General features: G+C 35.7%; 4 protein-coding genes across 8 annotated transcripts; 2 read left to right on the forward strand and 2 right to left on the reverse strand.

The window, feature by feature from the left end:
• The first annotated feature begins 12 nt into the window (after positions 1–12).
• On the forward strand, positions 13–4,582 carry LOC123316781 (dual specificity mitogen-activated protein kinase kinase 4-like). Of its 4 annotated transcripts, XM_044903003.1 has the most exons (8): positions 13–242; positions 352–559; positions 680–715; positions 1,003–1,032; positions 1,206–1,503; positions 1,697–1,996; positions 2,050–2,279; positions 2,444–4,582. In XM_044903003.1, the coding sequence occupies exons 1-8, from the start codon at positions 203–205 to the stop codon at positions 2,610–2,612; spliced, it is 1,311 nt and encodes a 436-aa protein (XP_044758938.1). In that variant the 5' UTR covers positions 13–202; the 3' UTR covers positions 2,613–4,582. The 4 variants fall into 4 exon arrangements, with proteins under 4 accessions (XP_044758938.1, XP_044758939.1, XP_044758940.1 ...); XM_044903004.1 differs by lacking the exon at positions 1,003–1,032 and having other exon boundaries at positions 14–242; XM_044903005.1 differs by lacking the exon at positions 680–715 and having other exon boundaries at positions 14–242.
• Positions 4,583–4,764: 182 nt separating this feature from the next.
• On the reverse strand, positions 4,765–6,994 carry LOC123317940 (very long-chain specific acyl-CoA dehydrogenase, mitochondrial). Its single transcript, XM_044904577.1, has 2 exons — positions 6,848–6,994; positions 4,765–6,777 (listed from the first exon to the last, which is right to left on the reverse strand). Exon 2 carries the CDS (start codon positions 6,760–6,762, stop codon positions 4,861–4,863), a length of 1,902 nt encoding a protein of 633 aa, XP_044760512.1. The 5' UTR covers positions 6,763–6,777; positions 6,848–6,994; the 3' UTR covers positions 4,765–4,860.
• A 274-nt stretch (positions 6,995–7,268) lies between these two features.
• On the reverse strand, positions 7,269–11,210 carry LOC123317938 (ATPase family AAA domain-containing protein 5). The gene is made up of 4 exons (XM_044904574.1): positions 9,664–11,210; positions 8,827–9,575; positions 7,663–8,746; positions 7,269–7,604 (listed from the first exon to the last, which is right to left on the reverse strand). The coding sequence occupies exons 1-4, from the start codon at positions 11,031–11,033 to the stop codon at positions 7,349–7,351; spliced, it is 3,459 nt and encodes a 1,152-aa protein (XP_044760509.1). The 5' UTR covers positions 11,034–11,210; the 3' UTR covers positions 7,269–7,348.
• A 202-nt stretch (positions 11,211–11,412) lies between these two features.
• On the forward strand, positions 11,413–15,151 carry LOC123317939 (E3 ubiquitin-protein ligase MARCHF6). 2 transcript variants are annotated; one of them, XM_044904575.1, is made up of 4 exons: positions 11,413–11,574; positions 11,645–12,279; positions 12,340–13,473; positions 13,870–15,151. In XM_044904575.1, exons 2-4 carry the CDS (start codon positions 11,649–11,651, stop codon positions 14,775–14,777), a joined length of 2,673 nt encoding a protein of 890 aa, XP_044760510.1. In that variant the 5' UTR covers positions 11,413–11,574; positions 11,645–11,648; the 3' UTR covers positions 14,778–15,151. The 2 variants fall into 2 exon arrangements, with proteins under 2 accessions (XP_044760510.1, XP_044760511.1); XM_044904576.1 differs by having other exon boundaries at positions 11,429–11,574; positions 11,632–12,279.
• The last annotated feature ends 249 nt before the right edge of the window (positions 15,152–15,400 follow it).

Below are 15,400 nucleotides of genomic sequence, written 5' to 3' on the forward strand. Positions count from 1 at the left end.
TCACTGCGACTTTTGCGCAGACAATTTCTTTCTGAAGGGAGTTCAGCAGTATTTTTATTTATATTTTTGAGAAATACAAATAGTTCATGAAATGTGTATGCTTTTGAAGTAAATCGTATTCTAGTTCAAAAGGCACTGATGTGGTATTCATTATAAGGAAAGTTATACATTTGAAACTAAGGAATATTTCATTTTCCGCAAAATGGCAGATTCACAAGCCCATCAGTCAAACCAGAATCCAGGTAAATATTGAGAAAAGCTTTTTAAAAAACTAGAATACCAATATTTTTTCGTACTTTGAGTATTCCTGATACACTTAACCCATTCCAATGTTATTACATTTATGGTTAGATTTTCTAGGAAGGAGACTTGTAAGAATGGATTTGAATCTGCCTCTTTCATCTCAACATCAACATAACAATTTCCAATTTCGTCCATTGCCAACAACATTAGGCTCCACTTCCTCAGACCATGGGTTAACAGCTACTTCGATTAGACCAAAGATGAGCCTACCATCAATACCAAAAACTGCAATTGACCCTATGCACGATAAAACAAGGTAATGATGCACAAGATCAGGTCTGAATTTCCGCTATATGTTCTCAAAAGTTGATGATTTTTTAATCTGTCTGAAATCTATCAAGTAGATAATAACTTCCGGCTGATTTTGAAATTACAGATATCGACAAAAGCATAAGACAAAGTCAAAGTCAAGGTAATGAATGAGTGGAGATGTAACATGCTAATTTATTTTTATTGATAGTGTTATAATATTTGTTTGTATGTTTCAACTAACTTAGAATTTAGACATTAGAAGTGGACAGAATTTTTTTTTAATTACAATACTGTTTTTGGATGTTTTTCCCAAAGAAAGTTGGATATGAGTCCTATTCGGTCTCCTGTTAGTTTTCTCTATTTTCAATGTTTTCTAGTTTCTCATATGACATGTGAATTCCAGTTAATGCCACTGAATTTTCAAAAAATGTTTTCATTCTATTACAGTGCTGCTCCTTCTGAAAGTATTAAACCAAGGTAAATTTGAATCATCTAAATTATTCTATTCTGATAGTGTCCTATTTATTTGACTGTAATGTTTCTATAATTTATTTTTTATATCCCTAGATACATTTATTCCCGTTTCAACATTTTTGTCAGTTATGAAACGGTTAATCTGCTTTTGATCAATTATTTTTTGATACTTTCAGAGAAACCAGATTTAAGATATGCCAAAATATGCATTCCACTGGAAAACTCACTTTCGATGGAGTTACCTATGATTTTACTTCGGAAGATCTACAGGATATGGGTGAAATAGGAAGAGGTGGTTTTGGAACTGTCAACAAAATGATTCATAGGAAATCAGGAATTGTGATTGCGGTGAAAAGAATCAGATCGACAGTGGACGAGAAAGAACAGAAGCAATTGCTTATGGATCTTGATGTCGTTATGAAGAGCAATGAATGTAAATATATAGTACAATTTTATGGAGCCTTATTCAAAGAGGTAAGGATGTCATCCTTCATACTTATCTAATATGATAAGGACCTGATATTTTTGGTTTTTTATTTTTTTCATTTGACTATACTTAATTTCTGTTTTCCTTAATTTGATGTGGTGCATTTGCTGAAATAGAGTATCTACCGATATTGTAGTATGTTGCTAAATTAGTAATTTTGGTGTAACACTGTAATTCTAGGGTGATTGCTGGATTTGTATGGAACTAATGGATACTTCTTTAGACAAATTTTACAAATTTATCTATGAGAAATTGAAAAAACGGATACCCGAAGCTATACTTGGAAAAATAGCCTTGGCGACGGTCAAAGCTCTAAATTATCTCAAGGAGGAGTTGAAGATAATCCACAGGGATGTGAAACCTAGCAATATTCTGCTTGATAAAGGCGGAAATATAAAATTATGCGATTTTGGTATCTCTGGCCAACTCGTCGATTCTATCGCAAGGACCAAGGATGCTGGCTGTCGTCCTTATATGGCGGTAAAAGCTCTCAACATTCTCATTGTTTTCGATAAATATTCAATCATTTTCAGCCTGAAAGAATCGATCCGCAAGTGGGCTCAAAAGGCTACGATGTACGCAGCGACGTATGGTCCCTAGGAATCACGTTGATGGAGGTGGCAACCGGCAGATTTCCCTATCCCAGATGGAACAGCGTTTTCGATCAGTTGCACCAGGTGGTCAACGGAGAGGCACCTCGCTTGACCAACAACAGCAACCATAACACCTTCACTGCTGAGTTTGTAAACTTTGTAAATACCTGGTAAGTTTCTTTTATTCAATTTTCGAATGTTATCGTTGTTTCATTAAGATTTTTGGTGTCTAATAAGAGTATAAAAGCTTTGGGAAGAAGCCAGTGTATTAAATCTACCGATCTTATGATCTACTTTTTATGTTGTTCCTAGTAGCAGTGTAACTTTTTTGCAGCTTAATAAAAGACGAACACCTCAGACCAAAATACAATAAACTACTGCAGGATCCTTTCATCCTACGATCGCAGAAAGAAGTGGTAGATGTGGCCGCATACGTTTCTGAGATAATGGACGAGATGGCCAACAACGGTATAAGTGCGTTCACGACAAATCAGCAGTTTTAAAACCGGCGAATGAATGGTCCTTGGTAGGATGGATCATACCTCAGGTCCCTATGAAACGGTGTATTCGGTTATGTCAGTGTGATTAATTAGATTTCGGTGTTGTTCCATTACGGCTGGAGTTTCTTCTTTATCTTATTTTACAGCGAAACGATTTACCAAGTTTTCTACGATTGTAGGTTAAAAATAACTGTGATATTAGCGGTTACTGATGTTTACCGTTTTAAACTTGTTGATTAGATTTTTTTAAGCCGACTTGAAACGTCTCGAGGAACCCATAGGTAATTTCGAGCTGTAATGAAACGAGCAGTTTGGGAATTTTCACACAATTCCAGTCCTAATGGAATTTGCAGTTAGTTATCGGACATGCTGTTGCATGTTTTAAGGAGAAGGACTTTTTGCCGATCGCCATTCAAGTTGAATCGCGGATTTAAATTGATGATACATCTTTTTGATTCTTATCAATTTCGGATTATTATTTAGGAAAAATGACTTCAGTACGTTTATGAACACCTATTTTAAATTAATCAGATATTGGATTTTTGGACATTGAATGACATGTTTTTTCAGACCTTAGAGAACAAAGTGTGAATGTTTTATAGTGGCTTCCCACTCGGAGTAAATTTTTCTATAAAAATTTCATCCAGAAATTTCGTTAAAAAAAGTATTCTGTCAAAAATGAATATTTGATTAAATTGATATGTTTAAACAGACATTCTGGAAAGTTACCAATAAAATCACACTTCCTTTACAGAAGGGTCCATATTTCAAGATCGGTAAAAAGATAATGTACAGGGTGATCAAAATTGGCGATATCTGAACTACAACTCTTCAACATCAAGAAATAAAGGAAAATGAATGAGAGATTGTGATAATAATTTTCGAGAAACACAAAATGGCGTCTAAAATGGCAATTTTGTCTTATGACTCAGATGAAGAACAAAAAAATAAGTACAATACGCCATTCATTTTCTTCTTCTCATATGGTGAAAAAAAATGTTGTATCACTTAATAAATTGTCGAAATTGTTGTTCACAGTAAGGCAGGTTTGTTAGAACCAGTGTGTTAAAGTTTGCCTGCCCTACGAAAACCAAACCTTTTGACAATTGGTTTAGAGTGCCCTATTTTGCCCACCCTGTACATCTCGTGGAAGAAGGCAACTTTGAATTTTGCCAACGTAGATTTACATTGTTTTTATGTAAGGCAGAAATATTTCCTGTTAAGTTAACAGAATAATAAGGAGTTGAAGTACGAGTATACACCAATAATATTAGGAATGCAAAAATATATAACAACTTTACATAGATTGTGAATACCGTTTTTATTCATATACCTACAGTTGTTCAAAAACAAACAAGAAGTAATCATTTTTGCGGTATCAATTGGAGTGAACAGATGATAATTTTTCGATACTTTTTCTTTGTTTTTGAATGGTTTTTGGTCAGGTTTTAGTAATATTGTTTGTCGAAAACCTTCCTAGTGTTGAATAGTTGAATTTACCTCAAGTAAGATGAAAAAGTCCATTGTAAATTTTCAAGCCATTGTGATTATTGGTTTAGTCATATTTATATTTTTCCCAGAGGATCTAAATATGATTTAAGTGTTCCTCAATTAATAATTTTTCCAAGGTGCTTGTTAATCACATTTTCTTACAGGATGTGATGCATTAATTTACCTTATTTATTTATTGAAATTCGAGCAATATTATGGTATGAATGTAATTGATTAATTCTTTGAATTTTTTTCGTGTTTAATTGGAAAGTATTGTGTGCAGATTATTTTAGAACGTCCTGTAAATTTCAAATTGATATAAATATCAACTTGTGTCTTAAAAAGTTGCTTGTTGTATTTTATTGTACATATATTGAGTGTATTGTTAATATTAAATTATTTTGTACTCGATTGTTTTAGTGTATTGTTTATTTACCAATAAAAATGTTGATGAACTTGTAAAATAAACGAAATTATTGGTATCAATGTGTTTTTTTTTTAAGTATCTTGCATAAATATTTCAAAATTTCTTCTTTAACTGGAGGAGGCCTTGGCTAACTTTGGAAGCTAGCTATACAGCCTGGGGGATCAGATTTCCATTGAATAAAACTGGAACTATTCACGTTAATCTCATTTTCACGCAAAAGTCAATAAAAAAATGTTTGTAAAAATTATATATTTATTAAAAATAATGATTTTTTTGCTGTACACATCTTGAAAATATTCTTGTTTATTTAACAATGATAATAAATAACCTATCTTAAATGTTCAAAGGGTTGCTCTGTACAATCCCGCCATTTTCACATACTTTCTTTGAGATAGTTTCCATTTTACTGAAATTATCCAAGTTTTTGCCAGAAGAGATCGCTTTAAGGTAATTAGCCACTCTTTCTGAAGCCTCCAAAGTCCATGCTTCGGCAATTATCTTTTCATGCTGGGCAGTTGGTGAATTGTTTTGTAATGCTGTGCTTGCTCTAGATAATACCACAGCACTACTATAGATATCAAAGGTTGCGTTGGCTAACCTATTCAAGATAAATTGCTCTTGCACTATTCCTTTACCATATTTTATGAGTACCATTTCAACTGCCTGCCCGAAATCATCAATATCTTTGGCTATCAAATTAGCAGACTTTGCCAGTTCTCTATGCACGAGATGGTCCATTTTTGGCACAGACGCAAGACCTACTTTCCTAACAACCCTCTTGGATGCCTCTCCGAATATTAGTCCAAGATTTGCTGTTGGGTTTTTGAAGGCAGCTTGAAGTTCCTTCAGATGAGCACCTGCGTACTGGATACCAGTCAAAGCAACGAATAACCTTAGAATATCGTTGGTTCCCTCGAAAATTCTGAAGATTCTCAAGTCTCTCATAACTCTCTCAAGTCCTGTGTCTTTCATGAAGCCCATTCCACCCAATACTTGAATGGCCTCATCGCATACGTTCCAGGCTGCTTCAGAAGCGAAACATTTGGATATGGCAGCTTCAAGATGGTAATGCTGTGAACCGGTGTCCATATTTCCGGAAATCATGTATGCCATGGATTCGGTAACATATTGCAACATCTGCATTCTTGCTATTTTCTCTTGGATAGCACCAAACGAATCTATTCTTTGTCCAAATTGTTTTCTTGTTGTTGCAAACTCAACTGCTTTCTTGGTACAAGCTTTCATTGTTCCAGATAAAGCTGCCGCCATTCCAAACCTACCATTATTTAAAATATTCATAGCAACTTTGAAACCATTACCAACACCCCCTAGGACATTTTCAATTGGCACCTTTACGTCTTCGTAATAAACCTCAGCAGTATTTGAACATTTAATTCCCATTTTTTTCTCAGGAGGGCCATTTGTAACGCCTCCAAACGACCTTTCGACAATGAATGCAGTCACTTTATCTACAATTTTCCCAGTTTTTGGGTCATTCACAGGGGTCTGTGCAAATACAGTCATGATTTCGGCCAATCCTCCATTACTGATCCAAATTTTAGAACCATTTAGAATGTAATGTTTACCATCTGGAGAAAGAACTGCTCTTGTTTTAATGGAACCAGCGTCTGATCCTGAAGAGGGTTCAGTCAAGCAGAAAGCAGCATATTCACCAGAACTGACCCTAGGCAAATATTTTTTCTTCTGTTCTGGGTTACCAAACAGTAAAATTCCTTTGAAACCAATGGACTGATGAGCACCTAAGGTGATACCTACTCCCAGATCGTGGGCTCCAACTATTTCTACCAGTCTTGCATATTGTGTATTGGTTAGTCCCAATCCACCTAAATCTTGAGGTACTTGCAATGCAAAAGCTCCTAGTTCCCACAAACCCTTGAGCGCTGTTTCTTCAATTTTCTCATCTTGGTCATTCTTTGCAGGATTGTTAACTTCTTCAAAGAATTTATTAACTGGATCAACCAGCATTTCAAGAGTTTCCCTTTGTTCGGTATTCAATACATTTGGATAAGGAAATAGCTGTTTTGTTTCAATCTGTCCTCTAAATATATTCATAACAAAAGACAAGTCTTCCTTCACTTCTTTAGCTGGTCGCTCTGCCTTCTCCACAGCCTGGGCCTGAGCAGCTTTCAGATGGGCTGAAGAAGTTACCAGTAGCCTTTGAGCACATATTTGAAGACGACTTTGGCTTAAAATTGTTTGTCCTACTTTCAACATGGTTAGCTTGAAACTAAAAAATACACACCACTGTTATAACCGTTGAAGGTTATTTAGAACGAAACTGAGAAATGAAGGTTGTACCTTTTTTTGCTAGAAATTCGATAAAAATGTTGCTCCAAACGCTGGCAAACTGAAGAAACAAAACAGAACTTTGTACTCTGTTTAGACCCCAAATTCCACTTTATTTGTGTAACTTTGAACCTTGTCTTGTTATTGAGTTGATTTATGATTTGACACAAATACGACGAGTGGTGACGTTAGAGTAGTTCTGATGTACGATGATTAATAGAAAGAAATTTAAATTGAAAATCTCGAAGTTAATTATATCCTAATCTATTTTACACTTTCTAGTTTCGTGGAATTGCAATGATATGAAAATGGACACGCTGTTCTCTTACACCTCGTAATTAATCAATTATAAAGTATGATTATATAGTGAAAGGTGTTTGGATACTTAGTACTGCTTCAATGGACAGGAAAAGGATTAGCATTTATTTACAGAATCAAAATTAAAATATAATTTGATAATATTTAGATACAGATTTATGTACATTTTGACAAATAAAAAAAACATTCCCTAGTGTCAGCATTTGCTGTTTGAAAAAGTTTGAGCTGCAAAATCTAATATTGGATTATCACAAGTAATATTGAAATTTTGTAAATAATTATGGAACCTATTGTGCCTTTTCACATTGTTTTTAGCTCGTATGTTTTCTGTTCTTGCTATGGTCCTTAGGCATGGAAGATAATCTAGTGCAATAGACTTATGATCTAAGTTATTGAGGGATGGCACAGGTTTGAGGAGTTCTCTTTCATATTTGTGGTTATTGTTTAATTTCCTGAAATAGAGAGAATTTTTATAAAATGTCTATTGGAGTTGAAAGTGTTGTAACTTACTTTTCTTCATCGAGAGTCGGCATAGCCATATTGCAAAATCTTTGGTTATTGGAAAACTCATAAATGAACTTTTCTTTACAGAGACCCAGATGTCCGTTAGTTAAATAGTGATTCAGTTCAAGCATGTCTTGATTAAAAGGGAGAACTGTAGATATTTCATCCAATTCTAAACTATCCTGAAGTCTACAATGCCATCTCTTCCTACATACAGGGTCATCACTTTTGAACCCGATTTTTCTATATGCAATGTCCAATCCAACGACACTGTCGTACATATCTGAGACGATTTTCAATCTTTTCTTGTTTCTTTTATTTGATTTGTTACTGTTTGTTTTGTGCTTAGGTCTCGTCGGGTATAAAAATTTTGGTATATTCCACCAAAGTGTTTTTAAATCGATTCTCAGGGGTATATTATAGTAACGATCCAACTGGAATATCTCAAAATCTGAAAGAATGTTCGAATGTACACGGTAATCATCCAAATCTCCATTATACTCTTTGAGCGGCATGCTCAGAGTATCATCGGAGATAGGAATTGAGCCATCGTCTTCTTTCAAACTTTCAATTTTGAATATAGGATCTAACAAGGTTTTGTTTTTATTGGTTTGCCCACCACTCTGAACCCAATATTGGAGTTCAAGCAGAGTTTTCCGGATATCACCTCTGTTGTATTCCAACAACTCTCCAATATAGGATAGATCAATGAAAATCCCCTCCAGTAGGCACAAAATTTGCAGCCAAATTCCTGAACTTTTCACTGACGAATTATAAAATCTGATTGTCTTGAAGTCGTTAATGAACTTTAGAGCATATACTGAATTCTCATTGCTAGTTGTTAAAACTATGGGCCTTTTGCTACCAGAGGATATCTGAGAAATAGCACTTAAAAAGCCATCATCTTGCTCGAAAACTATATCAATATCTTCAATGAGAAGCACACACATTTTCTTCGATTTATTTTTTTCTGTTTCTTTTGTTGGTTTTGCCCTATGCCCTTTGTTAGTAAAGGAATCTAGGGAACCCTTATTTTTTCTCACTTGATGGGACTGTGTGGCTTCTTGCAGTTCTTGAATAATCTGTTTTCCTGTAAAAAATAAAACAATACAGAACCATAACAAAGAACCAATACATCAAATGCTCTGCTGAAACATAAGGGTTTCTTACCTGTTCTTCTACTTGAAGCATTCAATTCTAATACATTCAGACCCAACTCATTACAAACAGCATATACAGAACTTGACTTCCCTGATCCACAAGGGCCAGTAAGAACTATTGTGGTTGATAAGGAGCGATCATATATGCTTTCAGCGTCAGATGACATGAATTCTGAGTCACTATCACTTGAGTATTGTCGCCTTTTTCTTTTACCACTTTCAAGAACTTCCCTCCACTTCTCAAGCCATTTTTTCAAAGATGACACAGCCTGAACATTGCTGAAAAAATCTTCAGAACTTCTCGGTTTATATTTTTCAGTCCACATCTGATATTTCAGTGTATTTTGTGAATCCACATTTTCAGACGTCTCACATTTTTTCTCTGAAGAACTCCTATGTTTACGTCCTCTTTTTGGGGTAGTTTTGGATGAGGTACATTCTGTTTTGAAACTGTTCTTCTCTTTCAGTAATCTGAACGCTTTATACACTGGGTAGTTTTCATTTTCCAACTTCATGTCCCTTATTATAGTTTTAATGTTTTTTATAGGTTCAGATTCCTTATATTTCGACTGTTTGATCACATTTTTTTCTATCAACGATTGACAAAGTTGATCAATTGATTCAAATTTAAATGGAATCACAGTTTTCATTCTTAAATTTGGACAAGGAAGATTCCATAATATATTATCTTTCTCTTCCTGATGCACATGGCTTACTTTAGGAAAAACATCAAAGTCTTCATCTACCATATTGCTATTACTGAAATAAAATCATTTTCATTTCGACGAATAAAGCTAAATCAATTTTCTATTTGTTAACATATTAATTTATGTGAACTAACGCTTACCTGGTGTGTTTTTCAATTTTCTTTCGCAATACATCGGGCATATCGCTCATCAAGAATTTTCTTCTAGCCTCAAGAACATTAGGATCAATTTTCTGTTTAGGCATAGCTTTTGCAAAAACAGGAGCAACTTTCACAACTTTCTTATTGCTTTTGTTCTGGACTTCCTCACCACTATCATCAGACAAATAGAGATAATCTGTACTTTTATTTTTATTCAAACACCCTCTATCACGTAGCACTCTTTTAGAGATGTTTTTTTCTTCAACTTCTGGGACTTCTTTATTTGGATCTATCTCTTCAATAGTAACTGTTTCACTTTGCTTTTCTATACCTTCAACATCTTTAATAGAATTTTCACTTTCATCCAAAATTATAATTTCATTCTCTTCATCTCCTTTACCTAAACTGTTCTCCTCCTCAGAATCACGATTAATCAATTTTATTTTCATTTTCCATGTGGACTTTGGAGTTGAACACATTTTTATAGAATTCGTTCTTTGTCTATGAGCTCTAGGCAACTTTGAGGTACTTACTTTTGTACCATTTTTAACTTGAGTTTCGAAGTCATCTCCACTACTTAAGGATTTGTTAATTTTTCGAGAAACAGGTGTCCCTAATTTCCTTTCATTTTCATTTTGAATGGGTAGATGTTCAATTGATTCATTTGAAATTTTCAAATTTTTTGATGAATTTGATTTTTTTTTAGATTTTGGTGTATCTATTGTTAGAACTTCTACCTCATTGTCAACATTTAATAATGATTTTAATCTTTCTTTTCGAGTATTCAATTTAACTTTGATATATTTATCAATTTCCTCATCATTCAATTTTCGTTTTTTTGATTTGATTGAATCAGACCAAGATTGTAACAGCCTTTTCCTTGCCAATAACTTTGGAGAGGTGGTCGCCTTAGTATTTCCTTGCTCTGGCAATTCTTTTCCTGGAGAGTTAGTACCTATAACTTTATTTCTACCCATCATCAAAAGCTGGAATGCATTCAATTTTGGGCTTTTCGAATTGGTACTCTCAGAGCCATCATGTAGTTCAACTGAATTTTCACTGGCTTGAGAATTTATTACTTCAACAGGGCTGCCTTTCTCCATTTTCAAATCACAAGTTTTTTTATCTGGGGATTCGTTTTTAGATAAATTAAATAACAAGTTAAATCCCTCCAAGGGGCTCGTCCTTGGGGAAAGTTTATTTTTACGTCTAGGAGTTCTGCAGATTTTGTTTCTAATAATTTTCAGCTTCGGTGTGGTGGGTGAAGTCTTACCTCTGCTTTTTGATCCTTTTTCTGTTTCTGTAGTGGGAGATTTCGTATTATTCACATTATTAACTGAACCTCTGAAATAATCAGCTATATCTTTCATTTCAAGAAATCAAACACCATAATAGAAATTGGGTGTAAAAGTTCGAATTTTCAATACAAAACAAACACATCATTCTAAAATTTCACTAAAATGTTTCTCAACTTTCAACCTGGTTACCGCCAAATAAGGAGATACGTTGGGTCTACTTTCTTCTTGCTCTACGAGTCCCATTTTTCTTCTTTTCTCAAAATCGAAAATATCTGCGATATCACATAATTCTATTATTGATTATATTATTACATTTTTATTAGTGTTCTGTTAATCCATGAGCAGATGAAAGGTAAGTTTACTCCGTATCTGCCTATGTATTGAAGAATGTCTTATATAATAATTCAAAAAATTGCCTGAAATTTAAATCCTATTTCTGTGATCTCTCTGACTTTGGCACTCTGTGGCTTAACCAACCATTAGCTGTCATTAGTGTCATTAGAAGACAACAGGAAAATTTAACTTTGTATGATAATTGGGATTTTCAATTATATCAGCGACATTTTGTCACTTTATTCCAAATATGCTGTTTATTTTTTACAAAAAAAATTAGGTGAGTTCACCTAAAGGTTTTATATATTTGATATGTTGTTTTTTCTATACACGTCAGTGTTATGTTGCAGGTAAATGATGGATTCTGAATTATTGAATAGCGACATATGTAGAGTGTGTAGGTCTGAAGGTTTACCCGAAAGACCTCTCTTTCATCCATGTATATGCACAGGAAGTATCAAGTGGATACATCAGGAATGCTTAATGCAGTGGATGAAGTATTCCCACAAGGAATATTGTGAGCTATGTGGTTACAGATTTTCTTTCACACCAATATATTCTCCAGATATGCCAAGACGTTTACCCCTGAGAGATTTGGTATCTGGACTTCTCTCATCAATTCTAACTGCTGTCAAATATTGGTTTCATTATACTTTGGTAGCAGTAGCTTGGATGGGCATTGTACCCTTAACAGCTTGTAGAATTTACAGAGCTCTTTTCAAAGGATCCGTAGATGGTATACTCTCATTGCCTTTTGACATGTTATCGACTGAAAATGTTACTTCTGATACATTCCAAGGTTGTTTTGTTGTTATATGTACCTTGTTTGCATTTGCTGGGTTAGTATGGCTAAGAGAACAAATTATACATGGGGGTGGACCTGAATGGATGCAGAGAGAAGAAGAGGATGTTAGGGTTCGTTTGGCACCATTAAACAACAATGAGGCAGAACCATTGGCATTGGTACCTGAACAAAATATACCAGGTGAGCAGTACTATTAAAACTCTAAAAATGTTTGTTGTTATTGATTTATTGAATTTCCAGAGCCTGAGCCTGTTGCTGTAGCTCCTGAAAATCCAGAGTTCCCAGAGGATCCAGAACTGAACGCAAATGAAGATAACAATTGGATACCAATGGAGTGGGATAGAGCGGCTGAAGAGATAACTTGGGAGAGACTGTTAGGTCTGGATGGTTCTTTAAAATTCATAGAACACGTATTTTGGGTTATATCTCTGAACACACTATTCATCATCATTTTTGCGTACTCCCCTTATCATATGGGTCTCTGGACTCTGCACATCACCAACATGAAAGAGTATGCGTCTGCCAGTCATTTTGAGGGACTCCTCACCACACTTGTCGGATATTGTTCTGTCGGATTCCTCTTTATGTTTTTCCATCGCATCGCCCATTTCTTGGGATTCCAGAAGGCTAAACGTGTCCTGGCATTAGGCTATATAGTCGTGAAAGTTTCTCTATTGTCAGTGTTGGAGATAGGAGTTCTACCTTTGGTTTGCGGATGGTGGTTGGATATTTGCTCATTGTCAATGTTCGACGCCACTCTGAAAGACCGAGAAAGTAGCTTTTTGGCAGCACCCGGTACCTCTGTCTTCATCCACTGGCTTATCGGAATGGTATACGTTTATTATTTCGCTTCTTTTGTACTTTTGCTCAGGGAGATTTTGAGACCAGGCGTATTGTGGTTCTTGAAGAATTTCAACGATCCAGATTTCAGTCCTGTTCAAGAAATGATTCATCTGCCTATCCTACAACACGTGCGGAAACTTCTGATCTCCGCGGTTATTTTCGGAAGTGCCGTTCTCTTGATGCTCTGGTTGCCGATCAGGATCATAAAGTGGGCCCTGCCCGCCTTCCTGCCCTATTCCGTTTACCTCAATAACGAAACTCAAGTCAACGAATTGTCTCTGGAACTCATGCTACTTCAGGTCATTCTTCCCGCTCTTCTGGAACAGAGTCATACCAGGATCTGGCTGAAAGGTCTGGTTAGGAATTGGTGCAGGGCCGTGTCTTGGATTTTGGGCATACACTCTTATCTGCTCGGAGAGACTGATGGCGTGGTCAACAGGGAGCAGAACAACGAACAGAATAATGGGAATCCACAGGACGGTGGATTGGGCGCTGCGCATCAGGCTTTGTTCATGATGGAGCCTCCGACAGGTGAGGATATTTGCATTTTAATGACAATTTGTGTAGAAGACGAATTTTACTTCCCTTGATGAATTTTCTTTACTCAACTGTACAACTTATTTCTTTTGCTTTATTAAACTTTACATTATTTCACTCCACTCTAATCTACACTACTAAAATCCACTCTACCCTACTCTATTCTATTCTACTCCACTCCACTCTGCTTTACTCTGCTCTTCACTACCCTACTAAACTATACGCTATTCTACTTCATTTTATTCTACTCATACATACTCTAAAAATATCACTAGATCTTGAACTTTTGAGTTGCATTTGTGTTAGAGTGGGGTAGAGTTAATTAGATGTAGTGTAGGTATAGTAGTGTAAGACAGAGCAGAGAGGATTAGAGTTTTTTTTTCTTTCCAGGTTTTCAGCCCTACACCAGACCTTCATTCTTCATGGCCCGTCTCCTGGGTCTGCTGATATCCGTCTGCATCTCTTTGGTGATTTGCAGCGTATGCGCCCTTACAGTTCCAGTATGGTTGGGTCGTAAGGTGATGGCGTTGTGGCTGTCAGGCGGCCCCACAGTCGTCACACTGATCGCGAAGAACACCACCCAGGAACAGCTGAGCGAAGTCAAAGTTCACGAATTGTACACAGCTGCCTGCGGACTGTATGTGGGCTGGTTGACCGCAAGGGCAGTGAGCTTGGTGCTGAGCTGGTTGCCGCAAGGAAGAGCGGCCATGGCGGAGAGGTTGAAGCAATGGTGCGTTTTGGGACTCAAAACGGTGGTTGCCAGTTTCCTTTTACTCTGGGTTATTCCTCTTTTATTCGGGCTTCTGTTCGAACTGGTGGTTATAGTACCTTTGCGAGTTCCCATACATCAGACTCCAATACTTTTCATCTGGCAAGATTGGGCATTGGGAGTTCTTTACACTAAGATAGCCTGCGCGGTAACAATGATGGGCCCGGAGTGGTTCTTGAGAAACGCAATCGAACAAGCTTACCGTGATGGTATTCGTCAGATGCAACTCAGATTGATCATTGAAAATCTGGCCCTTCCAGTCATTGTTTGTTTTGGTCTGGCTCTCTCTGTCCCTTACATAATTGCTTATTCAGTAGTGCCACTATTCGTCAGCTCATTCCAGTTGAAGAATTTGATAGCCAGGAGAATTTACCCCTTTCTGCTATTATTGTTCATCTCACTAGTTTTCATATCTTTTCAAATAAGACAGTTCAGGAATCTGTATGAACATATTAAGAACGATAAATACTTAGTGGGACAAAGATTGGTGAATTATAACCATAGGAAAAAAAGTACATCAACTACGTAATTCGGCTAAATTATCGACTGATGCTCTTGTCGACCGTGTGTGTTATCATGTAACCATTCACAAACTCAAATATTCTTTTGGAGATAAAGACTAAGAGACTGTCACTCTAAGTTATTTTTAGCTTATGTCAGGATTTCTAATCATTTTTTCCAATAACTGTTATGCTCGGGGGCAGCATGGCGATTTTTCTTGAATTTATTCTCAAGAATATTTTGTTTTTGTTATTTGATATTTTTTCTAGATATTTGGTATGTATTGTAAATAATACTAATGGAGCTGCAATTTTAAAATGTAACATTGGATGTGTTGATCAGTTTATGAAACAGTTGTACATATTTATATTCTTATTATAGATTAAAGTAAATTATTAAGAATGGTTGTTTCATTTCGGAATTCCCTCATTTCCCTTTTCAGAACATTGTAAAAGCTGAAATTATCACTCGAATTTCACTCAGAAACTCAATAAAGAACAAAGGTTAAGATCAGAGAGAAAGTATTATATAATAGGGAGAAATTCTATTTTTACAACAAATTGAGTCCAGAGGTTCCGAATCAAAAAATTATTTCAATTAAAAGTGACACAAATAATCAGCAAAATAATTTTCAGGATTTTTCGAAGGTCA

Source organism: Coccinella septempunctata, chromosome 7 (genome assembly GCF_907165205.1).
Source record: "Coccinella septempunctata chromosome 7, icCocSept1.1, whole genome shotgun sequence".
Taxonomy (NCBI): Eukaryota; Metazoa; Arthropoda; class Insecta; order Coleoptera; family Coccinellidae; genus Coccinella; species Coccinella septempunctata.

Excerpts from the sequence above, each read along its gene's own strand:
- LOC123316781 (XM_044903003.1), top strand. The coding sequence starts at position 203 with ATGGCAGATTCACAAGCCCATCAGTCAAACCAGAATCCAG. Across the intron at positions 1,504-1,696 it reads ATGGAGCCTTATTCAAAGAG|GGTGATTGCTGGATTTGTAT; the intron begins GTAAGGATGTCA and ends CTGTAATTCTAG. Across the intron at positions 1,997-2,049 it reads GCTGTCGTCCTTATATGGCG|CCTGAAAGAATCGATCCGCA; the intron begins GTAAAAGCTCTC and ends AATCATTTTCAG.
- LOC123317939 (XM_044904575.1), top strand. The coding sequence starts at position 11,649 with ATGATGGATTCTGAATTATTGAATAGCGACATATGTAGAGTGTGTAGG. Across the intron at positions 12,280-12,339 it reads ACCTGAACAAAATATACCAG|AGCCTGAGCCTGTTGCTGTA; the intron begins GTGAGCAGTACT and ends TTGAATTTCCAG. Across the intron at positions 13,474-13,869 it reads CATGATGGAGCCTCCGACAG|GTTTTCAGCCCTACACCAGA; the intron begins GTGAGGATATTT and ends TTTTCTTTCCAG.
- LOC123317938 (XM_044904574.1), bottom strand. The coding sequence starts at position 11,033 with ATGAAAGATATAGCTGATTATTTCAGAGGTTCAGTTAATAATGTGAAT. Across the intron at positions 8,747-8,826 it reads TGCTTCAAGTAGAAGAACAG|GAAAACAGATTATTCAAGAA; the intron begins GTAAGAAACCCT and ends TATTTTTTACAG. Across the intron at positions 7,605-7,662 it reads CCGACTCTCGATGAAGAAAA|GAAATTAAACAATAACCACA; the intron begins GTAAGTTACAAC and ends TCTCTATTTCAG.
- LOC123317940 (XM_044904577.1), bottom strand. The coding sequence starts at position 6,762 with ATGTTGAAAGTAGGACAAACAATTTTAAGCCAAAGTCGTCTTCAAATA.